At 42.7% G+C, this 27362-nt stretch overlaps 2 protein-coding genes across 18 annotated transcripts in view; one reads left to right on the top strand and one right to left on the bottom strand.

The window, feature by feature from the left end:
* Positions 1-4775: 4775 nt before the first annotated feature.
* Positions 4776-18235, top strand: AKTIP (AKT interacting protein). Of its 16 annotated transcripts, none has more exons than XM_063655147.1 (11): positions 6227-6375; positions 7954-8003; positions 9199-9310; positions 10936-11141; positions 14200-14264; positions 14353-14453; positions 14918-15006; positions 15086-15184; positions 15278-15385; positions 16780-16840; positions 17010-18159. In XM_063655147.1, exons 3-11 carry the CDS (start codon positions 9269-9271, stop codon positions 17118-17120), a joined length of 882 nt encoding a protein of 293 aa, XP_063511217.1. In that variant the 5' UTR covers positions 6227-6375; positions 7954-8003; positions 9199-9268; the 3' UTR covers positions 17121-18159. The 16 variants fall into 16 exon arrangements, with proteins under 16 accessions (XP_054309479.1, XP_063511221.1, XP_054309489.1 ...); XM_063655148.1 differs by having other exon boundaries at positions 6279-6375; positions 17013-18159; XM_063655149.1 differs by having other exon boundaries at positions 6282-6404; positions 17013-18159.
* The window catches only part of RBL2 (RB transcriptional corepressor like 2), a 61237-nt gene continuing 47607 nt past the window's right edge, over positions 13733-27362 (bottom strand). The window contains exons 22-23 of one of the 2 annotated variants that reach the window (XM_063655145.1): positions 19238-19409; positions 13733-14255 (exon numbers count right to left, since the gene is read on the bottom strand). In XM_063655145.1, the coding sequence (XP_063511215.1) occupies positions 19239-19409 (171 nt within the window). In that variant the 3' untranslated portion in view covers positions 13733-14255; position 19238. Of the gene's footprint in view, positions 14256-17882; positions 19024-19237; positions 19410-27362 lie in introns of those variants that run through there. The other variant, XM_054453499.2, reaches the window with a different exon arrangement.

Below are 27362 nucleotides of genomic sequence, written 5' to 3'. Positions count from 1 at the left end.
GGAGTTTGACATTGCAGTGAGCTATGACTGCAACACTGCACTTTATCCTGGAGGACAAAGGGAGACCCTGTAGACAGCTCGAGGAGCCACAATAAGCTTCTCACCCATGAAGCACTCCTGCCAAAAATGACGAATCCAATCAAGCCTTCACACCTGACAGTTTATAAGAAATACAAGGATAGAGGATCAAGTTAAACATCACAAGAAAACAGCCAAATCCAAAATGCAGAATGCTCTGATCTGTTGACTGGTTCAAATTGTCAATATTATTGGGGGGAAAAAGGTGGGAGGGCTGTTCTAGACTAGAGATTAAAGGGATATAACCAAATGCAATGACTAAATCTTGATTGAATCCTGGTTTAGAAAAATAACTGTCTTAGTCTGTTTGGACTGCTATAACAAAATACCATAAACTAGGCAGCTTATAAACAGCAGAAATTTATTTCTCATAGTCCTGGAGGCTGGGAAGTCTGAGAGCAAGGTGCTGGCAGTTTAGGAGTCTGGTGAGTTCTTGCTTCTTCAGGGATAGCATCTTCTCACTGTGTCCTCATGTGGTGGAAGAAGGAAGATCGCTCTCTGGGGTCCCTTTTATAAGGGCACAAATCCCATGTATGACTAACTCATGACCCAGTCATCTCCAAAAGGCTTCACCTCCAAATACCATTACATTAGTTATTACGTTTTTAACATATAAATTTTGAAGAGATAAACATTCCGTCCTTAACCATAAAAGTGTTTTCTTGGTGTGTGACAATTAGGGCAATTTTAATAGGTCTGAAGCCTAGGTGCAGTGGCTCAGGCCTGTAATCCCAGCACTTTGGGAGGCCGAAGTCAGCATATTTTGAGACCAGCCTGGCCAACAGGGCACATCCCTGTCTCTACGAAAAAATACAAAAGTCAGCCTGGTGTGGTGGTATGCACCTGTAGTCCCAGTTACTTGGGAAGCTAAGGTGGGGGAGGATTGCTTGAGCCCAGTATGCTGAGGTTGCAGTGAGACACTGCACTCTAGCAAGGGCAACAGAGCAAGATTGTGTCTCAAAAAACAAAAAAAAAAGCATACAAAGTCTAGGAATGTGGAGTGAATTTTTTTAGGGGTGGCTGTGGCAGTGTAGTTCTGTAAGGGAATGTCCTTGCTCTGAAGAGAAACACCCTGGGAAGCACTAAGGAGTGAAGGGCATGATGACAGCAACTTATTATTAAATGACTCAGGAGGAAAAATAATAGATGAAATACGGCAAAACATTAACGTTGTTGAATCTAGACGGTGAGTGTAAGGGAGTTTGTTGTCCTCTACTCTTCGGTATGACTGAACATTTTTATAGTAAAATATTAGAATAAATGATGGTCACGGTGTCATTTGCTTTGGGTGGGTGACTCTCAAGATCACTGAGCTTCCCTATCTTTCACGGAATCACCATTTACCTATTGCAAGAAAGAAAAGGTTTCTGTGCCTGGAATAGTACCCTTCCCTGAATGAGTATTGCTTTCTCTCTCTTTGGTTTTCTGAGTGTGCCACTCTAGATAAAACTAACTCAAGCTTTTATCATCATTCCAAATGCTTTGAAACCACAGAGTGAGGTGGTTTCCCAAAGATAAACTGATTCAAAGAGAACATTGCTCTTATGGCTGTGGGTATAGTCATCAGCGTGCTGAGGGAGTGGGGGTTATTTGCGGTGTCAGACCATGTTAAAAATGCTGTTTGATTATAAAAGGAAATCAGTTCTCTTCAGCCCTGAATGAGCAGCAATATCATATATTGGTTGCTTTTCCTTAAGACATAAATATTCGCAGTGGTCCATCAGCTACCCTGATTTCATTTTGAAATGTTGTAGTCTGTCTGTAAAATTCATTCCTCCACCCACGCACCCACTTACTCAGGGATGGGAGTTATGGGTAATGGGGCAGGGAGGAAAACGTGATGCAACCAAAAACTGGAAGCACATTTATGATGTTATAAGCAAGAACTGTATCGCTCGATGAGGATATGGAAAGGAAAAAAGCCACATCATCCGTCTATAGCAGTATTTCTAAACCTTCACTAATTCTTAAAAATTTGTGATTTGTCTTGTCTGAGGATCATTATTAACTATAGGACAATTATCTGATCTCCTCCCTTAAATCCATTTACTTAAAAAAAAAAAAAACATTAAATGCCTACTTTGGTCTCATCCTAAACATTATTACCCATAAAGTCATGGCTTTCATGTGCTAATCATATTTTTTCAAAGACATTAATATGCATAGCTAGATCATCCTCCCATATTTTGAACAGTATATGTAATCAGTGACATGTATGCAGGAATCTACTTTTCAGAAAAGGACTTGGGGGCAAATGGATTGCGCTAAAAACATTGGCTTATATGTGTGCCTGTGTATAAAACATATGCATTTTAACTAACCTTCATCATTTTATCCTTTCCTTCTTTCTGTGAAGGTCTTTAATAGTAAGTCAGTGATCTAAACAGCTTTGTACAATTACTTTTCCAGAGTCCAAAAGATGTATGATTCAGGGAATATTTTGCCGATCAGAACATGAGCAGAAGTCCTGAATACTCAGAGATCACATATCTATTAAGTCTGGATGCAAAAAGAACCTTTTGGTGCAAATATATCAAATATGCTTCAAAAATTTAGAATAGGAAATGTAATATGAAGCGATTGAAAATGTTTTATAGGTAAGGTTTTGGGTCCATTGAGATTTTTCTCAGCACTTTGTTTTAGTCTTAAAGAAATGGTACCTTGAGGCCACCTCCTCATTTCCCTTTGAATAAATCATCCTGATTTCCATAATCAGTTGCTTTCTTGGTGCAGACCTGTGGGCGTGCAGGTTGGTGTTTCAAATGTACTTTTGTTTCTTGTCCTTCATTTGGCAAATATTTATTGCATGCCTACAACATCTAGCTTTTGGGTGCCGGGGACACAATAGAAAGCGAAAAAATGGTTCCTCTTCAGGAGCTTACAGTGTGGGAGACAGACACCAATAATCTCCCAAATCAACAGCAAATTGCCCCCAAGGAAGTCGTGTTAGAGCTGAGATCTGTGTAGGGGTTTGAAGAGAATGAGCCAGGCAAAGGGAACATTCACTGCAAAGGCCCCTTTTGTGGCAGGGCAGGTAGGACAGCATCTCCCCCTTCCAAGGAACTGGAAGAATGTCAGAGTGGCTGGAGTCTGTGGCCACCTGGGGCTGGACCACAGCCATGGTGAGGAGTTTGGTCTTTGCCCAATGGGGAACCACTGAAGGGCTTAAATTCCTCAAGAAAATGGAGGTTCTGTCAGCAATGAAAAAGGGAGAAGTGGGTATCAGGTACACAGGCAACAGTGCTTACAGAAACACCCCAAACATACCTACCCAAAACAGAACCCAGATTTTCCCATTTCCCACTGTCCCAAACCTGCTTGTGGTTCACTGTTTCTCACCTCAGTGAATGGCCTCACCCTCCATCCTGTAGCTCATGCTAAAAATCTAGGTGTCAGCCATATCTGCCTCTTCATCCCCCATACCTAGTCCACGGCCAAGCTCTGTTCATCCCACCTGTATGAATCCATCAGTGTTGCTATAAAGGAATACCTGAGGCTGGGTCATTTATTTTTAAAAAGAGGTTTATTTGGCTCATTGTCCACTTCCTTGGGGCAATTAGCCATTGATTTGGGAGATGACTTGATTAGCATCTATCTCCCTTAGCTCCATGAGGAGGAACAATGTCTGTTTTGTTCTCTATCACCTCCCCAGCATTTAAAGCCTAGATGTCATCAGTATGCAATAAATATATGTCAAAGGGAAGACAGAGGCAACTAAGTATATTAGTATAAGAAGCATGGCACCAGCATCTTCTGGTAAGGACCTCAGGAAGCTTCCATTCATGGCAGAGGGAGAGGCCAGCAGGAATCATTTGGCAAGAGAGAAAGCAGGGCTCAGGGGAGGAGAAGGTGACAGGCTCTTTTTAACCATCAGTTCTCTCGGGAACTAATAGAACTCACTCACTACTGCCAAGAACTCACTACTGCCAGGACAGCACCAAGCCTTTCATGAGGGATCAGCCCCCATGCCCCAAGTACTCCCACCAGGTCCCACTTTCAACACTGGGGGTCACATTTCAACATGAGGTTTGGAAGGGTCAAACCATACCCAAACTATATCATCCCGTCTTAAACATCTCTGGAACTCATTCAATTCTCCATCTCTACCTTCAAATTCATGCGATTGTCTGTTGCCTGAACTACTGCCAAGGTTTCTCAACTGCGCCGTGACCCTTGTGCCCCTACAATCTGTTTTCCACACGAAGTGATGTTTTCAAAATACGAATCTGATCGTGGCTCTCCTCTGCCTAAAGTCCAGGCAGAGATCCAGGGAAAATCTCAGCCCAAGCTGATGATGGCAGACTCATTCCACTTGCTGTTGACTGGTTTTGTTGTGGCCAGAGACTTTTTTCTGGCCGTTGAAACCTGCAGGCATTTCTTCTGCAGAGCTTCTGGGAAAGGTATTCATGTATTTCAAAAGGGACCACTGGAAGAAAGGGATACTTTTAATTTTGTGAGATCCTGGGTGTGCCGCAGCCATCTTGCTACCAACCTGAAAGTGCAATTCCAGGGGGCTGCAAGGAAAGCAGAGCCTGAAGACCAGGGCACCACCTCTGGAGACAATCCTCCCATGGGAGAGAAATCCCCTTGCTAAGTAAGCCGGTTTGAGTTGATGCTGGTGTGCGTCTGAGGCATCCGGTGCCAAGTACGCAGTTGATGACATGCATTGGAAGCTCAGTGGATAGATGAGAGCTGGAGAAATACCTATGTGGGTCCTCGGTGAAAACTGAAGGTTGGGGAAAGGAGGAAAGCAGAAAAAAAGCTTTGCAGAGGATAATGAGCTTCAAAGAAGATTGGGAGGAAATGGGCCACAGAGGTGCCAAAGGACACCACCTGTGGCCTGAAAAAAGGATTTCCTGCTTGCCTGCCTTTCTGTATTAAGACTCGTATTAAAAGGCATTATAACATTCCTAAATGTGTCCTAAGTGGACAAAAGGAAGTGGCTCAGAAGTGTTTTCAGCTGGGGGAGGAAGCTGGGTTTCAGAACCAACCCTTGGGATTAACATTAGAATTTGGCTTCCTGACCTTTAATAAGTCACTTACCAGAATCTCAGAGGCAACCAAAAATGGACCAAACAACCCGGCCAGAGAATGCGGCTTCTCTTCTGAGTGTAAGACACTGAGGCGGTGTCACAGACAGGTCAGTGCCTCTGGTGTCTAGAAAAGGGGCAGGGGCTTGCGGGGAGAGGGCTTTCGCGCAAGTGTGGAAGTGGAGTGCGGAGATTGGAGGGACTAACCACGGGGAGGCACCGTTGGTAAGAACAAGCCTGGAAAGCCGCTGGCAGCGGTCACAAAATTAGGCCAGAGAGAAAGGAGACGGGAGGTCCAAATGAGAGCGTGTGAGTTAAAAAAAAAAAAAAATGACCAGGAACTATGTTGCCATGCGGAGAGGTTCTCCAACTTCAGTGTGCGCCAGAATCAGCAGGGGAACTGTGACAAATGTGGATTCCTGGTCCTCAGCCTCCCCTCTCCCCCCAGCCCCCGGCCCCCACTCGGATGCTGCAGGTCGGGGCCGCCACGTACAGATTTACAAAGCTCCTCTGGCTGCTCTAGTGCCCAGGGCCGACTTGGAGCTGAGCTCCCTTCAGCTCCAGCCTTCAGCTCCCGCATTGATGGAGAGAACGGGCGTTTCTTGACGCCATGCCAAGTGTCCTTCTGACCCCTGGTACCCTGTGGGCCCGACGTGGCGGCCTCGAGCCTCGCAGCGCCGCCCCACGCAGTAGGACCCTGCACTGGGAGCCACGGGGCAGTCGCGCGGCCCGGCCCTCCCCAAAAGCTTGGCTCGCAGACGCTAGCCTGTGCCCCAGCCCCTGTGCATGGCGGTTGCGCTGTGGCCTGCGCGAATAAACCTCCGGGAAGGTCTCCGCGGTGACTGGCAGACGCCCTGGCCAATTGTGACCCGGCGCTTGTTTGTCTCTGCCCCATCCCTCCCCGGGGGGCCGATACTTCCAGAACTGACAGGCCGTCCCAGGCGCTGTTACGTAAGGGGAGGGTCAAGTGCAGTCCCACCCAAACCGGGGTGATTTGATTTGCAGGACCGAGTGTGGTCTTCCCAACGCTCCCGGAAGAACGTCTTTGACTGGCAGGTGTGAGAGCCAGTTGGCGCCGGGAGGCAAGGCGGAAGCCTCGGGCCCCAGGATCGTGCAGCAGGGGGGCGGAGCCCGCTGCCGAGGGCAGGGCAGGGTGGGGTGGGTCGGGGCGGGGACCAAGCAGGGGCAGGGCTGGCGCTGCGGCCGGAGATGCTGTCGGGCGGCGACGGCGCTTGGCAGCCAGGAGCTCTGCATTGAAGGCACTGGGGTGAGGCTTACTGCCCGGCAGGCTGGTGGGTACGCGAGAGCTGAGGTGTCTGTAAATCTGGCCGCCAGCCTCCACGGGCCCGGCATTTGTCCATCTTTCTAGGCGCTCGCGACTCGGCGACGGCGGCCGCAGTGGGACACGGAGGCGGGGCCGGGCACCTGTGCGCGTTTGCAGGCACCTGCTGCCCTGGCCGCCTCGCAGCCCGGGACCGCTGCTGGGGACTGCGGCTCGAGCTGGGCCGGCCCGGCCCGAGGGAGAGAGGGGGGCACAGCTGGCTCGCCCCGGCCCGTGCCCGCCCTCCCCGGCCGGGTCTCGACCCCGAGCTCTGGTTAAGGGGGCGTCGCCGGGCCCCAGAGCCCCCGTACTGGAGGGGCCCGCGGCTCCCGGGCCAGCATCGAGCTAGCTGCGAGGCCAGGACAGGGCGCCCGCCTTGCATCACCTCGAGACAGGTTTGTCCAGATTCCCTGAGTGCTCAGAGGCGGGTTTCTGCCCGCGGTGAGGGTGCTGGTCCGAGGCCGCCGCGGGTCCCGGCTGTCCCCAGCGAGCCTGGCCCGGGCCGTTTTCATCTTTTTTTTTCTGGCCCCTGCTCTATCTCCTCTTAACGTGTAATTTCTTAAGTCCGATTCGGGGTGATGTGAGTGCGCTGTGGCATGTAGAGTAACGGCAGCACTCATGTTTTAGCCTAGTTTTAGCTCTGCCACGCACTGTCATTCGCACAGGCTGAAGACCCAGACTCCTCAGCTGGGTGATGTAAAGGAATGCAGCCGTGGCCAAACAGGCAGAAATTCTAAAATTGTTTCCAAGTGAGAAGGATGTAACATGTCTTGCTTCCATCTATGTCATTCCTCTCAGAACATGTATGCTGTGCTTGTCCTAGACTAGACCCTGAAAAGTGTGTTACAGTTTCTCGTGATTATGTTGCTGCTGGAAACATTGGATTAAAAGATCCATAGCAAAGTTAGGCAGCAGAAGACAATACGTCCTGTTTAATGACAGGCAGAACTGGGGACAAAATTTATTGGATTCTTAAAGAGAATCCTAACGCGTTAGACCTTTAAGAGACTTTACAGGTTTGCACCAACCCATTAAATGTATGTGGTGGAGCACACCACTGTGTCCCAAGGGATCGGGTCCCGTGTTAGGTGTGTCCTAGAGGACACTGGGGTGCTGCACATTACTGCTAGATCTGAAAATCAGTGTCTTCATTTGAGCCAAACAGGAACATGCCCCCGCACATTTTTGATATCCCAAGTATATTCAGTGTGTCATACTCACCTTTAAAGGCAGATTTGCAGAGAACTGTTGTTACTTATTGCATGTTATCCATGCTAGTAGAAGAGCCAGGATCTTCATTCCTCTGATTTAATTACTGGGTGGCATTTTCTCTTGGAAAACAAAACAGCAGTAATAGGCACTGGCAAGGTATGGATGACCTGGGTTGGGTACGTCCCTGGATGTCACAAGCTCGTCAGAGAAGACAAATTATTGTTGATTGGGGACATTTAGTACAGGGTTTGCTCATGATGTGTTTAAGAAATTAGGAAAACGTTGCTTAGTTTTGACGCTTTTCACTTTCAGCCATTTGATTGGTGCAAGTAGGAATTCAGAGAAGGAGCTCTGCTTTAAAGGTAACAGAGCCTGGGAGGGGGGAAATACCAGGGCAGGGAAGTTGCTGTTCTTACAGCTGGGCTTGGCTGCTTTTCCTTTGCTTCTTTGTATTTTTAGTAAATGACCCACTGACTTTATGACCTTTGAGACATGCTTTCATAATCCACGACTTGAAGCTTCGGCTGGAAGATCTGTACTTGTGAAATGTCTCTCTTGCGTGCCTCTGTTGCATTTGTCTGGATTGCTTGGCAGTTCCTTAAGTACATGATCCTGCAGTTTCTATATGTTTCGAAGTTGTAGAAGGCAGTTTATTGGGGGGTGGCACTGACAGGACTCAGGTAACTACTTCTGTCGTCTTAGTGACATACTTGTGCTCTGCCTTCCTGTTTTCTCTTATTTCTTTGGCTAATACTTTGCTGGAGGAATCATTTTGTACTCAAGTGAGTTGAGGCAGCGCTTAAATCAGCCTCCTTGTATCTATTGTTTGTTCCCATAACCCTGGGAACAGTGATACAACTTTTGTGTATGTGGGTACAGTGCATTCTGAGTCTGGCTTTCCTGTTAGTTAAATGCCGAGATATGCTAGTAACAACTGTTGTCCGTATCTTCTGAATTTCTGGCACCAAAGCTCATCTGTGTCACTGAGTAATATGAATCCTGGCCAAGGGACCTGGTGCACAGATTCTTATAGACATCTAAGTGTGAAAGAAATTAGAACCAGAAAAGGAAGTGGGTATAGAAGGAAATTATTTCTGAAGATGCCTGAACACCCTTTCCTAGGTTTTTATAACCCCTTGTTATATAACATTATATTGTATATCCGGGGTGTCATAATTAGTTATTCATCATTTCAGAAGTCTTAACTGTTGGCCGGGCGTGGTGGCTCATGCCTGTAATCCCAGCACTTTGGGAGGCTGAGGCAGGTGGATCACTTGAAGTTAGGAGTTCGAGACCAGCCTGGCCAACATGGTGAAACCCTGTCTCTACTAAAAATACAAAACTTAGCTGGGCATGGTGGCAGGCACCTGTAATCCCAGCTACTCAGGAGGCTGAGGCAGGAGAATCGCTTGACCCAGGAGGTGGAGGTTGCAGTGAGCCGAGATCACACCACTGCACTCTAGCCTGGGCAACAGAGTGAGACTCCATCTAAAAAAAAAAAAAAAGTCTGAACTGTTGGCGTTGGCATGTTTCTATGTTTTCCCATCTTGTTTTAAGGTAAAGTGAATGCCGAAGACAGAAGATTTGGATGATACACCACTGAATTTCTTTGTTTGGAATACACGTTATGAACCCTTTCTGGAGCATGTCTACAAGCTCTGTACGCAAAGTAGGTATAGTTGATAAATTCTGTAAGGAAACCATTTGCTTCTGTGTCTGAAAACAGGGTCAGAATGAAGGCTAAAATAATCTGTCATGGTCACCTGTAATCTTGACAAAATTACCTGGTTTTTCTAGTTAAGGGTTTACTCTTGAGAAATAATTATTTTGTTGGTTGAAGTCTGTTTCTGAGACTAGGATTGCATCTCAAATAGAAATCGTTCTGGTCATCACAATTCTAAGATGATTTAGGTTATATTTACACATGATGAAATTTGTAACATATTGTAGTTTTCTACTAAACTTCAAGGTTCTACGGTTAGAACAGCTGTGGGAAAGGCTAGTCTAATATCATTAAGTCAGACTTGAGGGGCACTAATTTAATTTTTCTAAATAAAATGATTTTTTAAAAAATATATTTTCATTTTAGGAAAGGTTAAAATAGGCAAACAATAAGAAAATAAAAACCAGCTGGGCACGGTGGCCTCATGCCTGTAATCCCCAGCACTTTGAGAGGCCGAGGCGGGCAGATCACGAGGTCAGGAGATCGAGACCATCCTGACTAACACGGTGAAACCCCGTCTCTACTAAATATACAAAAAAATTAGCTGGGCATGGTGGTGGGCGCCTGTCGTCCCAGCTTCTCAGGAGGCTGAGGCAGGAGAGTGGCGTCAACCCAGGAGGCAGAGCTTGCTTGCAGTGAGCTGAGATCGCGCCACTGCACTCCAGCCTGGGCAACAGAGCGAGACTCCATCTCAAAAAGAAAAAAAAAAAAAGAAAAACCATAATCTCACCTCTAGGAGAACAAACACCACTATTACTATTTTTCTGTATACATGACATCTCTTCCTTACTTGTATATAGTAATGGGGTACAAGTTTAGTTTTGCTACATTGGCATATTGTATTGTGCTGAAGTCAGGGCCTTTAGATGCCCCCATCACTGGAGCAATGCATATGATATACATGTTTTTATATAGCTAATTAAACAGCGCTTGGTTGTACTTGCGCCAAGGAAGTACCTATGAGATGGTAGTTTAGTCCCTGACTCATGTGGACCTTTGTCTTTGACGAAGGATGACGGTTTATGCTGGTGATATTTGAAATGTTGAAACATACCCAGTAGGGACAAATCAAAATCAGACCCAGGCAAGTGAGAGAATAGCTTCATTCTTTGTTTCTAACCCAAGTGCTAACAGGCAGTGACTAATTTCAGTTATCCACACTATTTTGAGCTTCTTAGCACCTAACCTTCTGTAGCATCTAAGTGCTGGGGGACTTTTCTAGCCTTGTACAGTTGTCTAATTGCTTAGTAACCCCTTGCCCTCTTTTTGGGGCCACTAGGAAAAAACATTTCTTTCTGTGTTTCAGTTAATCCTGTACACACTGATTGTATCATCCTTACAGGACGAGTTTCCCTATATGAAAGAGTTTCTCTAATGCTTTGATCTTACTTCAGGTGTGTCTTCTCTTTCTATGGCCTGCCTGCCCAAAGGACTTTCTAGTCATCTTGGTCATGGCGTTAGAATGTGCTCGTAAAGGAGTAATTGCAGCGTTTAGGCCATGGAGCTAATAATGTACCCTTGTGATTTGACAATCATCCTAACAGATATTCTTACAACTTCATCTTGTATAGCGATCTGAAGGTGAAGAGAAGACATTAACAGGGGACGTGAAAACCAGTCCTCCACGAACTGCACCAAAGAAACAGCTGCCTTCTATTCCCAAAAATGCTTTGCCCATAACTAAGCCTACATCTCCTGCCCCAGCAGCACAGTCAACAAATGGCACGCATGCGTCCTATGGACCCTTCTACCTGGAATACTCTCTTCTTGCAGAATTGTAAGTCTTTAACAAACTATTTGGTTAAATTAGGAATGATCCTTTAAAGTGAAGAATGAAATTTATTCTGATGGATGCAGTAAAGGGCAGACATTTAATCTCAAAGCTCAAACCTGTCCCTTTCCAGTATCAGACTTAATAAATATAAAACTGTAGGCTATTGCTGGTGATAAAATGTTTCTTAACCAAGACCTAGGTAGAGATATAAAAATAGCCTCTCTTAAAGATTCTTTAGAGCTCCGGTGAATAAGATTTAAAGGCAGAGGGTACTTTAATTTCCATGTCTGTTTTGGAGAGTAACAAAAGGAAGAAACTAAGGTTTATTAAGAACCTACAGTAGCTTGGCCGGGCATGGCAGCTCACGCTATAATCCCAGCACTTTGGGAGGCCCAGGCAGTTGGATCATGAGGTTCAGGAGTTCAAGACCAGCCTGGCCAAGATGGTGAAACCCCGTCTCTACTAAAAATACAAAAATTAGCCAGGTTTGATGGCAGGCGCCTGTAATCCCAGCTACTCGGGAGGCTGAGGCAGAGAATTGCTTGAAGTCGGGAGGTGGAGGTTGCAGTGAGGCGAGATTGCGCCATTGCACTCCAGCCAGGGCGACAAAGCAAAACTCCGTCTCAAAGAACCTACAGTAGATTAGGAACTTAATAAATTTAGCTTTGTTTATGTGAAGTAAGGAATTTGCCTCCTGGAGGTTTTTCTAGAGAGTAGGACAGTGGGAGAGTGGCTGTCTCTGCCTTCTTGGGTCAGACCCATCTGGAGGGTGGTGCTCCATTTGGTTGTCGCCTTGTAGGCAGCCTCCTGACAGATGGAGGAGAAGGCCTAGCAGGGAGGGACCAGGAAGGCCAGACCTTAGGGATCAACATTTGAAGGAACTGGAGAAGTTTTCTTGGAGAAGAGACAGCTTAAGCACGTATTAAAGTTGTCTTAATATATTTGAAGGTCTGTCACAAGGAAGGATCTTATTCTATGTGACCCCCCAAAGGCAGGACTTAGCAATTCTAGGGAAGAGACAAATATGTGGGCTCCATGTAAGGAAGATGCTGACTGGTCACTGAGGTCTGCAGCTGGGCTGCAGTTGCACCTGGTTGTGGAGTGCAGGAAGCCAAGCAGGGTGCGGAGTGCTGGCAGCGACCCTGTGGTGCCTGGCACACACGGGGGCTCCAGCACTGCACAGATGCAGATGGCATTTCATTTGAGAATTTGTTAAAAGGACAGAAAGTTTGGAGAATTCTTAATTTCCATCATTTAAAAATTCCTTTGTATACAGTTATTTTAAAAGCATCCTTGAGCCAGGCACAGTGGCTTATGCCTGTAATCCCAGCTACTTGGGAGACTGACGCAGGAGGATCACTGGAACCCCAGGAGTTCAAGACCGGCCTGGGCAATAGAGTGACCCCGTCTCTAAAGAAAAAAATTAAAAATTTCCCAGCTGCAGACCTATAGTCCCAGCTACTCAGGAGGCTGAGGTGGGAGGATCACTTGAGCTCTGGAATGTGAGACAAGTGTAGCCCATATAGTGAGACCTCATCTTTTTTTCTTTTTTTTGAGATGGAGTCTCACTGTGTCACCCAGGCTGGGGTGCAGTGGCACAATCTCAGCTTACTGCAGCCTCTGCCTCCTCAGAGCCTCTGCCTCTGATTCTCCTGCTTCGGCCTCTGGAGTAGCTGGAACTACAGGTGTGCGCCACCACGCCCAGCTAATTTTTGTAGTTTTAGTAGAGACTGGGTTTCACCATGTTGGCCAGGCTGGTCTCGAACTCCTGACCTCAAGTGATCTGCCTGCCTCGGCCTCCCAAAAGGCTGAGATTACCAGCATGAGCCATCGCAGACAGCCTATGAGACCTCATCTTTTTTTTTTTTTTTAAACCAAAAAAAAAAAAAAAAGAGCATCCTTGACCCCTCCCTCAATGTATTAATGTTGTAATGGTCAGAGGGTCTGAGGCCCCAGTGTAACTTTTTAACTGTATACAAAGCCTGGGTGTGATTTGGTAGTAATGGCCCCTTTGGCTGTATAATGGAGGCCTTGTGTTTGAGGCTGGGCAGTGAGTTGGACAGGCCTCTATTGGGGTGATTAAATCTGTATTAGAACTGCCTTTTCTGGCAAACTTCACTGTAGTAGATATCTGCCAGCCATGTTGCTATTGACATGCTGAATTTTAGCAACTTAAAAATGGACCAGATAATAACTCAAAAATGATTAAAAGTAAGTGAATGGCAAGTAGGTAATAAAAATGATAAACTTAAGGCCTGATAAACTAGTTCTTGATAGAATCCAGGATTGGCAGGTTAATGTGATCAGAATGGCTGTGGGTGGGTAACTGGGTCCTGGAAGAACCAGTGTGGCCTTTGTGTCAATACGCTTGTCGTTTCTTAGTTTTCAGCACTCAGTTTCCCATTCCCTGGCAAGGCCCACAGAGTTCAGGTGTCTGCATCAGGGTGTCCGTTTGAGAGCAGGGCGTGTGAGAGCCACACAAGGATGCTTGCCCTCCCCAGGCAGTACTGCGAGTCTGAACATTGCCTTCTGCTGTGGGATCTTGTGATTAAAATGTAAAATGACAACTCTGTGACCCAATTCCAAGAAATCTTAATTTACCTAACATTGTATTTTAAAAGTTTTTGAATGATCATCCAGTCACAAAAGCATAATTTTACAAATACTTTCATTGGCCTCAGCTGTACAGAACTTACCTCAGGTTGCACTATTCAGAATTACCTATAGGCTGGTTTCCAAGATGATGTTTTGGAAGAGCGAATTTCTGGGAGGAAACTTGATTCTTCATTTATTCCTGTTTGGCTTTAGTTCTCACTGTGGGGCCCCTGCTGGCCTGGCCTGCTGGTTTCTCTGTGAGCTGCTGCTATGAGGCCGGTAGTGGGCAGCGGTCAGGGCTGGGGCTCTGAGTCGTGTCAGGTGAGAGATTGTGAGAACTTGGCTTGCAGGTTTTGGGCATCAGCTGCCCCTTGAGGGGGCCATTCATTGTCTCAAAGTGAATGTGGGGTGGTTTGATCTGCATGTGTCATTTGTATCCACACAAGTTATTCTGCTTTTGTTGTAGTACCTTGGTTGTGAAGCAGAAGCTACCAGGCGTCTATGTGCAGCCATCTTATCGCTCTGCATTAAGTAAGATGAGGATTCACTCTTAATTTATGGACACATTTAGTTCCTCCCACACAAATTTAGGCCTTAACTCTTTTATTTTTTCCTACAGTGTGGTTTGGAGTAATATTCATACGGCATGGACTCTACCAAGATGGCGTATTTAAGTTTACAGTTTACATCCCTGATAACTATCCAGATGGTGACTGTCCAGTAAGTTGGAGACACAGTCTGGCTTCATTTGTGGATCAGCGAGAAGGGCTGAAAGGGCTTACAGCTTTCCTGGTTCTTTTCCTGACCTGGTACCTTTATGATTTATCTACCCAGTAGTTGTCCAGGGGGACTTCTGTGCTTTGCAGCAGCTTCCAGCATGCCATCAGAGCTTTGTTTCTCTGCTCAGGGTCTGCAAGGGAGGCTGCTGCCTGCCATCCTGCAGCACTCACCAGGTGAATGGTGGCCCTCAGGCTCTAGTGGAGGAGAGGGAGTTTTCCCCGCTTCATTGCAAAATTTAGTTTTTCAGGAAAATGGTAAAAGTAGTTAAGTAGCCCTCCTGAGGCAGCTCTTTAGCTTTAAATAATGTGACTGCCTTGTCCTGAAGCTTTTTATCACGATTCCTATGGGTCTCATAAGCGCCACTGCTTCCATTAAAGGACATGTCTCTCTCTGTTTAAATACAGCGCTTGGTGTTCGATATTCCTGTCTTTCACCCGCTAGTTGATCCCACCTCAGGTGAGCTGGATGTGAAGAGAGCATTTGCAAAATGGAGGTAAGTAAATAAAGTGTTTCTTTTAATGACATAATACAGCAAGAGGACGCCTCGGTAATCACGCCGTGTTTCCCTTTAGGCGGAACCATAATCATATTTGGCAGGTATTAATGTATGCAAGGAGAGTTTTCTACAAGATTGATACAGCAAGCCCCCTGAACCCAGAGGCTGCAGTACTGTATGTAACTTTTGCTTTGTTATTTAAAATAAATTTGAAGATGCAGCTAAGTAGATTAAGTTAGTAACTTTTTGACTTAAACTTTTAACACAGGTATGAAAAAGATATTCAGCTTTTTAAAAGTAAAGTTGTTGACAGTGTTCAGGTGTGCACTGCTCGTTTGTTTGACCAACCTAAAATAGAAGACCCCTATGCAATTAGGTAAGTGGTGCATCCCCCAAATGAACTGTCCACTGTCCTTTCCAATACGCTGCTTCCTTTCTCCAGGTGGTCTCAGAATAGGGATTTAAAAAGGCACATGCATAAGCTGTTAGCCAACAGCCTTTATAACTTGGTGCCAACTCGATTTCTGATGCCTCTGAGGCTCTTCTCTTAAACAGAAAGCTTCACATCTGACAGGCTGTGCTTACAGCACATTCTCTGGTGACTTTGGTTTCCCAGGGATCCTTGTGATATATTTATTCATTCACATGTCAGGACTCTTCTTTTCAGCTGGCAGTTTTAGCTGGAGCCCCTCTTAAACTGCCAAACCCTCATAGACATTCAGATGTGGTAAAAGGAGGGAAACTGAATAGCGTGAGAATGGTGGGTTCCGGAAGCACTATGACATTTGATTTAAGGAACAGTGTCTGGAGGAGTATTGGGAATGGATGAATTGGTGATTTTGCTCTTTGGCAACATTGGTACTGCTTAGGAAGGCAGTGGAGTATAGCTGTTAAGAGCTTGAACTCATGGCCAGGCGTGGTGGCTTATGCCAGTAATCCCAGCACTTTGGGAAGCTGAGGTGGGTGGATCAAGAGGTCAGGAGTTCAAGACCAGCCTGACCAACATGGCCAAACCCCATCTCTACTAAAAATACAAAAATTGGTCAGGTGCAGTGGCTCACACTTGTAATCCCAGCACTTTGGGAGGCCAAGGCAGGGAGATCACCCGAGGTTGGGAGTTTGAGACCAGCCTGACCAACATGGAGAAACCCCGTCTCTATTAAAAATACAAAATACAAAATTAGCTGGGTGTGGGTGGTGCATGCCTGTAATCCCAGCTACTTGGGAAGGCTGAGGCAGGAGAATCGCTTGAACTGGGGAGGCAGAAGTTGCAGTGAGCCAAGATCTTGGCATTGCACTCCAGGTACCTGTAGTCCCAGCGAGGCTGAAGCAGGAGAATGGCCTGAATCTAGGAGGCGGAGGTTGCAGTGAGCCGAGATTGCACCACTGCACTCCAGCCTAGGTGACAGAACTAGACTCAGTCTCAAAAAAAGAGCTTGGACTCAGCAGATGGACTACGTGGCTTTCGTACTTTTTAGCTCTGGTAACCCAGAGCAATTAATTTTATTCTGCTTTGCTTTCTTAATCTTTAAATAATAGTACTTCAAGGGTTGGTGTGAGGCTTACATGAGATCATTCATGTATGAGGGATAGTTATGTGAGAAAATTAATTAGATAATGTCTAAAACATACATGTCGACAACAATAAAAAAAAGTACTGTGCTTTATTAAGTTAGGGGAATTGGCTTAAAGCTTAATTACTTCAAAATGAATGTTCTAGAAATTTAGTGAGCCAACAAATAGTTTTTAAATACTTTTCTCTTCCTTAAGCTTTTCTCCATGGAATCCTTCTGTACATGATGAAGCCAGAGAAAAGATGCTGACTCAGAAAGTAAGTGGATAACTACTTATAAAATGGCTAACTCATTGTTTCTCTTCTAAAATGTCTTCATTTGGAGACTGCTCATTACATACAAGTAACTTTTTTGGGAAACAAGTTTGTACAGTGCTGAAATCTCCTCACCAGTAATTTTTTAAATATCTGTTTTGATTGTGCCTAGAAGAAGCCTGAAGAACAGCACAATAAAAGTGTTCATGTTGCTGGCCTGTCATGGGTAAAGCCTGGCTCAGTACAGCCTTTCAGTAAAGAAGAGAAAACAGTGGCAACTTAAGAGATGGTGAATCTGGTGCACCATGCACTTTCCTGCTGGACTCTGGCCTAGTTCAAGCTGACCAATGGCAGAGGACTGCCTGAAGAGTAAAACTGTGTGAACAATGACTGACTGCCAGTGTTTTCCATGTATGCATAGGTTCTAACAGCAGGGTTTGGAAACCTGTCTCTAAGTAATGCATTACTTCTGTCAGAAGTGTCTTAGGGTGGTTATTTAGTTCAGTACTCCAAATTATTGGGGACCTTGAGGCTTAAGTATTTTTCTGAATATAATGCTAAAGGTAAGTTGCATTCATTTAAACTAATAGAGCAGAGAGAATTCAGCACTACTTAATAGTTTATAAATCAGTGGTTTCAGTTGTATATATGTTAGGAAATGGAGAGGTATAGAGAGAGCAGGTTCCATAGCTCAGCACTTTTAAGAGGAAGATCATTTGAATCTCAGTCTTCAGCCTGCACTGATTTGTAGCCTGCACTGTCTTACTGATTGATTTACAAACTGAAATCACTGAGAGATGTCTTTAGTTGAGTGAGAAGAAACCAGAACACTTGTTCCTAGTGTTGTGTTGTTTTTTTAAGCAAATTACTTACTGTATTTTTATGGCAGGAGGGAGAAAAAGTGTTACAACGGTTTCTAATGAAGTCCGGTATTTAAATGATAAATGACTAGTGTGTTTAGTAGAGACAAAATAAACCAATAAATGATTGTCCTTTGCCATTTATGCAGGAAACTACCCTTTTCTCAATATAACCAAACAAAGGCTAATTTATAAATGCTTTATTGAAAAATACACTTATCTTCATATAAAATTACAGTAGCAGTAAGTATCTTGAGAGGTTTTATAAATATTTTTGCAGAACACTATTCTAATTGAACAGTGTAAGTTCCATATTTCTCTCAGAGCAATATGAAGTTACCTAGTAACTTTGTTTATACTGATTCAATTTACAATTGCATTTTCTCCCTAATAAGATTATTAATTTGACTTGAAAACTGCTGGAACAATAGTGATTAATAAAGATATGTATAGATAATTCAACAGCTGTTAAATAACATTTTCTAATTTTGTATAAATGGTACTATGGTACTAATAAAAACCTAAATTCTCCAACCAATTTTTTTAAACTGCCAGGAACACTCAAAAATATTTTTAAATATATCACCTTAATAGACATTTCTTTTAGATAACTCCCTCCTAAAGGAAGAGGTCATAAGTTTTCATATTAATCCCCTCAATTCAACTTGATTTAAAATCTTTTCTTAGCCGGTTGATCCCTATATAACAAAAAACTGGAGAATTTAAAACATTCCCAAAAGGTGGCTGTAGGGGCTTTAACAATTTAAAAAAGTATAAAAGCATTAAAGAAAATATTGGATGTTTAGCCTGGAAGTTTTGTACTTAATAAAGTTCACATTGTAGAAAGTGCTATCACAAATATACAGCAAAATCTGGATTACAAAATCATGCATTTTACAGCCCTAAAGTGCCGCCACTTATACAGGTTCACTCAGACATTGCACACCCGAACAATCAAGGACTTTTCACACTGCACCACACCGAATGGGGAGAGGGAAGACATGCACAAAGGGAATGGGAGATGAGGGCTAATGACCTAGGACCTCCAAACCTGGGTGCGCTCTCCTTTGTCAGGAATGCAAAAATCACACACTCCTACCAGGTGTTTTAGGACGAAATACCTAATTTTTGTTTTGCTTTTTATGAGGATTGCTGACCACAAAACAGGTAGGACTGAACTTGAAACACACTTCTTCTGTTGGAGTACGTCAACAGAAGCCTCCTATGCTCACGTTTGGGTACACATCATTTTCTTGCAGTATTTCTAAAAGCTTTGCCAGAGTCAAAAATCCAAGTTTGGATTCTAAGCAGCCTTGACAGTAATCACTGAATGGTAGGGAGAAAAAGACAGTTGGGATGAATTAAAATGTTCTAAGGACACTGGAAGGAGTTAAGTCCCATTTCTCACCAAAATGTCCCCTCATGTTACTAACAGGCTGTAAATGATCAGCTGGATTAAGGAAAAAAGCTCCATAATCTAGATGCATTAAAGGCTGCTACTAAACAGATTTTGTGAAAAGTTTCAATACAAGAGACTAACCTCAGTGGGAACCACGGTCATTAGCTACATCTTGGAGACGGCGTAATAAGGCAGAATGATTTTCTGGGCAAATTCTTTTTGCAGGTGATTCACTTCCATCTTCCAAAAGAATTCCTCTCTTTTTAGTAGGAGTTTCTCCTGTGCGTATCATACTATTAATTTCTCTCAGTCTCTATGGTGGGAAAAAGATATAAAAATTTTAAAATGCAAATGCACATAGCTCAGTATTAAGTCAAAGAATCTCAAATGAGTTAAGCAGTTTACCTGGAAGAGTTTGAACACATCTACAGAGAAAAGAAACACTAAGTTACATAACCTGCCAACTTTACTTTTCAGCTGGCTGAGGCTGATGGCTATTTGAGAAGGGGCTGAGTAGTTCTATTTTTAACAAGCTCTTCCACAGGCACTTTTGACCTGTAGGTCAATTATACATTTCTATAATTTGTGAGTTCACAAATTTGTGATTTTTTTTTACAATTATGGAGCATTACATTGCTATCAGTCACTTAGACACATCTTTTTCTCTTTTTTGAAGTACAATTTTATACAATATTCCCTTTTTTTCAGTCTAATGTTACTGAGTTTTTAGCAGCCATTCTCAACTGGGATTTCACTAGAAAAGTAGGCCTTAATTCCCTAAGGTATCCATTGTAGGTAATAAATTAGTAAGACCTAGAATGGTACTATCCTTGGGAGAATTGAGGATTATCCTTGGGAGAATTGAGGAAAGTTACTCAGATTGTTTTCTGGACAGTGGCTCAGATGAGGAGCTGCAATTGAGAAAGAAAGATACTGCCAGAATGCCAGAAAGACTGGCTGGCTGTACAGCACCTTTAGCATTCAGTTTCTCCAAAGCCTCTAAAAATCGTCTGTCACATTATTTTCTGCTAGTTTGTTGGTTAAAATTCTTTTTCATGTGCTGCTTCATCCATGGTTGCTTACAGAAAGCATACTAAGCAAATTCACAGATATCTATTATAGGAAATTGTAACATACAAAAGTAGAGAAGCATAATGCATCCTCACATACCTATTCCTCTACTTCAGCATGTTTGGCCAGCCTTGTTTGATTTATACTCTCATTCACTTCCATTCCCCAGATTATTTTAAAACAAATCCCAGACATATTTTATCATGACACTTCTTGTTTTTAAAGTAATAAATGTTTTGGGGGTTTTAATGAAACTCAGTGTTCTTTATTATCAACAGATGTACCTTCACAAGTGTTTTTCTTTTTTTTTTTTTAATTAACAATAGAAATGGGGTTGCACTATGTTGTCCAAGCTGGTCTTGAATTCCTGGGCTCAAGCAATCCTCCTGCTTTGGCCTCCTAATGTGCTGGGGTAACAGGCATGAGCCACTGCACCTGGCCACAAAATCTTAAGCATCTAAAGAAAGCTTTCCTTCAATTCTTTTTCTGGCCCCCTTTCTGCCTTCCTAAGAGTCTGGTCTGCATTTGCTATCTCTGCAGTCTCCCATTTGCTTGAATATTTCTTACACTGTTTACTGTATACATTGTTAATTGTGTATAAGCAATGCTACCATAATTTATTTTTCAGCAAGTCATACCAATGCACTGACACTGCTCTGTCAAGTATCACTAATGATCAGTATTCATCTTAACTGATCTTGTATAGTATTTGATAATTATTTTCTCATAGTAGTCTAAATGTTAGTACGTTATAGATTGGTTCTAGACATAAGCTACTACTTGCTTTGTAATATTCTCCCCCTTCTTGCTTTGTAATATTCTCCCCCTAAGTTTCAGCTATCACCTATTACGTCAAGATGACAAATCTTTCTCCAACCAACAGTCTAATAATCGCTATCATTTTACTGGACAGACTCCCAATTCTGTGCTAGAAATACCTACAGTCGTATAGAACTGTTCCTCTGAAAAAATCCCTCATACTCCCTTGTCAGCCTATCCCAAACCACCACTGATGTTCTTGTCCAATAGTTTTGCCTTTTCCAGAATGTCACAGAAATGGAATCATAAGTAGCCTACTGAATCCAGTGTCTTTCACTTAAGCATTGATGCATTTCAGATTTATCTACATTGAATGTATCAGTTCCTTTTTATTGCAAAGTAGCAGTCGATTGTCTGGATGCACCACAGTTTATGCATTCACCAGCTGAAGGATGTTTGGGTTGTTTCCCACTCTTTGGCAATTAGGAAGAAAGTCACTATAAACAGTCATGTACATGATTTTGTCTAAACATAAGTTTCCATTTCATTTGTGTAAATACCTAGGAATGAGATTGCTGGTTGTATAATGGTATGTTTAAGAAACAACTTTCCACAGTGGTGATGCCATTTTGCGTTCACACCAGCAATATGTAAAATTGTTCCACATTGTTGTCAGAACTTACGATTTGTCACTTTTTGGATTTTAGCCATTCCAACAGGCATGTAATGGGTGAAGTGTGTTCAAATCTTTTGCCCACTTTTACATTTGGTGGTTTTCCTACTGAATTTTGAGAATTCTTTAGATACTGTAGATATACAAATGCTTCATCAGATATGGAACGTGTACAGATTTTCTAATAGTCTATGGCTGGCTTTTTAATTCTCTTAACAGTGTCTGAAAGAGCAGAAATTATTCATTTTGATAAAATCCATTTTAACAGTATTTTATGGATTGCTTTTGATGTTGTATATAAAATTTTCCCATAAAACATGTTCACTAAGATTTTCTGTTGTCTTCTAGAGGTTTTGTAGTTTGAGATTTTACATTTATGTCTGTGGTTCATTTTTAGTTTTTGTATATAGTGCAGGGTATGGGAACAAGTTTACTATTATTTTGTTATATGCACATCCAATTGTTCCGGCACCATCTGTTGAAAAGGCTATCCTTTCTCTACCAAATTGCCTTTGCACCTTTGTTGAAAATCAGTTTACCATATACGTGTTGTCTATTTCAGGACTCTGTTCTGTTCTATTGATCTCTGTGTCTATACTTCCACCAACACTACTGTCTTGATTACTGTGGTGTTATAATACAGAGATTTTGTGTACCTTCATAATTAGTGTGAATCTTCCAACTTTGAATTATTTTAGCTATTTGAGTTCCTTTGCCTTGTAAATGACAAATTTTAGGATCCGTTTTTTACATAAATCTGTTTGGATTTTGACTGAAATTGGTTTGAAATTATAGATCAATTGGGAGAAAACTGCTGTTTTATTTTCCATGAATTGGAAACTAAGGTATCGTTTTCATTCAATGTCATGAACACATTTCTGTATTTTCTCAGGCTTTAATTTCTCTCACCAAGCTTCTATAGTTTTCAGGATATATGTGTTGCATAGTTTTTATCATAGTTACCCCTAAGTAATTTTAAAATGTTATGGCATTCAGTTTTTTATTTTACTTCTGATTGTTCACTGCTAGCATATAGAAATACATTTGATTTTTGTATATTGATCACATAACCTCCCTTACTAGTTCCAGTAGCTTTTTGTGGATTCTTTGTGATTTTCCTATGTAGACAATCCAGGCTGTATGGCTTCTTTTTCTTGTCTTATTGCACATGCTAGGACTCCCAGTTACAATGTTGAACAGGGGTAGTGAGAGTGGACAGTGTTGCCTTGTTCTTGATCATAGGGGCAAGGCATTCAGTCTAACACCATTAAGTATGATATCTGTAGATGCTTTTGGTAAATGTTTACCAAGCTGAGGAAGTTCCTTGAGAGTTTTTACATTAATGAATGTTGGATTTTGTCAGATGCTTTCCTTCAAACACTAAGATGATTTATCACCTTCACTTTTTGGAAGAGTTTCCATAGAATTGGCATTATTTCTTCCTTAAATGTTTGGTATCATTTACCAATGAAGCCATCTGGGCCTACTACGGTTTCCTCTGACAGGAGGTTTTTAAACCACAAATTAATTTCTTTAGCAGATACAGGGGCTACTGAGACTACGACTACTTGAGTTTTTTTAGTTTGTATCTTTCAAGAATTTGTCTGTTTCATGTGCATCGTCACATTTATTGGCATTAAAGTTTTGAAACAGGGTCTCACTCTGTTGCCCAGGATGGAATGCAGAGGTGCCATCACAGCTCACTGCAGCCTTCACCGCGCAGGCTCTAGTGACCCTCCCACCTCAGCCTCCCAAGTAACTGGGACTATAGGCACACCTCACCAACCCCACCACACCTGGTTTTTGTTTTTTTTTCCAGAGACAAGGTCTTGCTATGTTGCCCAGGCTGGTCTTGAACTACTGGGCTCAAGGATCCTTCTGCCTTGGTCTCCCAAAGTGCTGGGATTACAGGCATGAGCCACAACATCTGGCTGGCATTAAGTTGTTCTTTATCTTTCATTATACTTTTAATGTATACTAGTAATGTGTCATTTCTTTTTCCTGATTATTCTGTACATAGAGGAATCAATTTTTAAAATCATCTCCCAAAATACCTAGGTGGTTTTTTTTTTTTTTTTTTTTCTTTGAGATGGTCTCATTCTGTCACTCAGGCTGGAGTGTAGTAATGTGAGCATGGCTCACTGTAGCCTCAACCACCTGGGCTCAAGCCATCCTTCCACCTTATCCTCCGGAGTAGCTGGAACCACAGGTGTACAGCACCACACCCAGTTAAATTTTTTTTTTTAAAGTAGAGACAAGGTCTTGCCATGTTACCCAGGCTGGTCTTGAACTCCTGAGCCCAGGCAGTCCACCCGCCTCAGCCTCCCAAAGTGCTGAGATTACAGGCATGAGACACGGCACCCAGCCTCCAAAAAAACCTAGCTTTTGTTTGCCTTGGTTTTTCTCTACTTTCCAGTTTTCCATTTCAGTGAGTCCTACACTTTTTCTACTTTCTTAAGCTGAAATCTTAGGTCACTAATTTGAGACCTTTTTTCTTTTGGAACATAGGTGTATGTATTTCTCTCTTAGCACTGTTTTAGCTACATCCCACAAATTTTAATATTTTGGGTTTTCATTTTCATTTAGTTCAAAATATTTTCTAATTTCTCTTGTGCTTTCTTTAACCAATAGAAATATATAATTTAGTTTCCAAGAATTGGGGGATTTTCCAGGTATCTTTTCTTTTATTGCTTTCTGATTTAATGCCATTGTGATAGTGAAAACACAGTATTTCAACCCTTTAACATTTATCGAGACTTGTTTTATGGTCCAGAATGTAGTCTTATGTTGGTAAATGTTCTCTCTGCACTTGATTTGTTAGAGAGTGTTCTATGTTCTATAAATGTCAGTCAGTTGATAATGTCTACATCTTCTGTATCCTTAGTGATTTTCTCTATTTGTTGTACCAATTATGTTGAAATCTCTTGACTATCAGTTTGTTTTTTTTTTATTTAGGGTTATATGTCCTCTTTATAATAGGAAACGACTCTCTTTGTCCTGATAATATTTTTTGCTCTGAAATCTACTTTCTCTGATATTAATACAGCCACTCCAACTTTCTTTTGATGAGTGGTAGCATGGTATAACCTTTTCCACCCTTCTAGCTTGAGATATAATTCTTATACCATATTGTTCAACCATTTGAAGTGTACAGCTCCATGGCTTTTAGTATGTTCCCAGAGTTCCCAGAGCAGCCATCACTACATTCTATTTTTGAATTCTTTCATCACCCCAGAAAGAAACTTCTTGTTCATAAGCAGAAACTCTATTCCCCACAACCCTTGGCAACCACGAATCTCCTTTCTGCTTCTAGATATTTGCCCATTCTGGACAACTCATATAAATGGAATCATAAAATATGTTCTCTTTTGTGACTGGCTTCTTTCACTTAACGATGTTTTCAAGGTCCATTCATATTGTAGCATGTATCAGTACTTCATCCTTTTTATTGTCAAGTAATATTCCATTTATGGATATACATTTTTATATTTAAAGTATATAACTTAAAACAACATATAGTTTGGTCCTGCTTTTTTGTCCAGTCAGATACATTCTAACTTTTAATTGGTACATTTAGACCATTTACATTTAAATGCTATTTTCCTGTATGTTCCTTTTTTCCTCCTTTTTAAGCCGCCTTTTGAGTATTATGATTCCAATTCATCTGCTTTGTCTATTACCTGATATTATTCTGTTCTTTTTTTCCATTTAACTCTGTTAATCCATTTAGAATTTATAGGTTACAGGATGAGAGTCTAATTTAAGCCGTCAGAATCATTTCCTCCAACTCCATTTGCTTTTTGGCGCTGTTACTGCCAATTTATGTTTCCAGGTTTCATAACCAGTCCTACTAGGAATATCACTGGAATTAGACTAAGCCTATATAACAGAGAAAGTATATCTTTTAAATATTTGGTCGTCTTATTCAGCAACACTGGTATGTCTTCATTTATTCCAGTTTTCGAAAGTTATAAATTCATTCCAAAGCACGTGACACCTTTACACTTTTTTTTTTTTTTTTTTTACTATGATAGGAAAAGTTTCTCCATTATTACATTTTCTGTTTTTCTTTGCAGACGGAGTCTTGCTCTTGTCCCCCAGGCTGGAGTGCAATGGCACGATCTCAGCTCACTGCAAACTTTGCCTCCGGGATTCAAGTGATTCTGAGTAGCTGGGATTACAGGTGTCCACCACCGTGCCCGGCTAATTTTTGTACTTTTAGCAGAGATGGGGTTTCACCATGTTGGCCAAGCTGATCTTCAACTCCTGACCTCAGGTGATCCACCCACCTCGGCCTCCCAAAGTGCTGGGATTACAGGCATGAGCCACCATGCCTGGCCCATTATTACATTTTCTATCAGATTTTTGCTATTCCTGTTTACTTGTTTTCCTCAACTTTTTTTTCCAAAGAGACAGGGTTTCTCACTTTATTGCCCAGGCTGGAGTGTGGTGGCACGACCATAGCTCACTGCAGCCTTGAACTCTTGGGCTCAGCCTCCTGAGTAGCTACGACTACAGGTGCATGGCACCATGCTCAGCTAATTTTTATTTTTTGTAGGGATGGGGTCTTGCTATGTTGCCTGAGCCGGTCTCCAACTCCTGGCCTCAAGCAATCTTCCCACCCCAGCCTGCCAAAATGTTGGGATTACAGGCGTGAGGCACTGTGCCTGGACTGTTTTCCTCAACTTATTAAAAGATTGCAAGCCTACAAAGAGTTGAAAAAAATAGTACATTGAGCACCCACTTACCAATCATTAATGTCTAAGAGTTGCTTTCACTCTCTCCCTACCTAAATATATTGCAACCAACCCGTTTGAAAGTAAGCTGCAGACACTGGGACACTTTACCTCTGAATACTTTCAGCACAGTCTCCTACATAATCTAGTAGGCATCATCAACACCAAAGAAACTTTAAAAAAAAATACACTGAAGGCCACATTCAAATTTTCCTCAAAATGTCCTTTATAGCAACGTTTTCCTATGCAGGATCAAAAATCATGCATTGCATTTGGATGTCAGGTCTCCCTCGTCTCCTCTATGATACCTTCCCCATCCTCTTATGATACTGACCTTTTTTTGAAGAGTTCAGGCCATATATATGTATGTGTAGTTCTAAGCAATCGTTTTTATTTTGAGACAGAGTTTCGCTTTTGTCACCCAGGCTGGAGTGCAATGGCGCGATCTCTGCTCACTGCAACCTCCACCTCCTGGGTTCAAGCTATTTTCCTGCCTTAGCCTCCCAAGTAGCTGGGATTACAGGTGTGTGCTACCACACCCAGCTAATTTTTGTATTTTTAATAGAGATGAGGTTTCACCGTGTTGAGTAGGCTGGTCTTGAACTCCTGACCTCAGGTGATCTGCCCACTGTGGCCTCCCAAAGTGTTGGGATTACAGGTGTTAGCCACCACGCCCAGCCTCTAAGCAACCTTTATCAATACAAATCTCATTATGTAAGGGCCTTCACAATCCAGTTCCCCTCGCTAACAGAGCATGATGCCCGTAATCGAGCTTTGGATCACTGTCTGCCTCAAGGACACTGTTTTCTTCCCCTTAACCTGCTTCCTGCTGAATGCCCTTCCATACCTCAGCAGCTCCCTGACTTTTCAACATTAAGGCCTGATTCAAGCTTCCTTCCCCTTCTTAGAATGAGGCGGCTATTGCCACATACATCTGTGCTAATATGACTATTGCACTGCAATGTCAAAAATGTCAACTTCTCCCGTTAGCCAGAGTCCTGAGGACACTGCCTGTCCCAGAAACAGG

The sequence above is a fragment of the Pongo pygmaeus genome, chromosome 18 (assembly GCF_028885625.2).
Source record: "Pongo pygmaeus isolate AG05252 chromosome 18, NHGRI_mPonPyg2-v2.0_pri, whole genome shotgun sequence".
In the NCBI taxonomy this organism is placed as follows: Eukaryota; Metazoa; Chordata; class Mammalia; order Primates; family Hominidae; genus Pongo; species Pongo pygmaeus.
The sequence above is the reverse complement of the archived record's forward strand: the minus strand, read 5'-3'. Positions and strand labels throughout refer to the sequence as shown.

Bases quoted from the DNA above. Each gene is read 5' to 3' on its own strand.
- AKTIP (XM_054453508.2), top strand. From the start codon at position 9,269: ATGAACCCTTTCTGGAGCATGTCTACAAGCTCTGTACGCAAA. The intron at 15,007-15,085 runs GTAAGTAAATAA...GTTTCCCTTTAG, and splicing joins AGAGCATTTGCAAAATGGAG to GCGGAACCATAATCATATTT. The intron at 15,386-16,779 runs GTAAGTGGTGCA...CTCTTCCTTAAG, and splicing joins GAAGACCCCTATGCAATTAG to CTTTTCTCCATGGAATCCTT.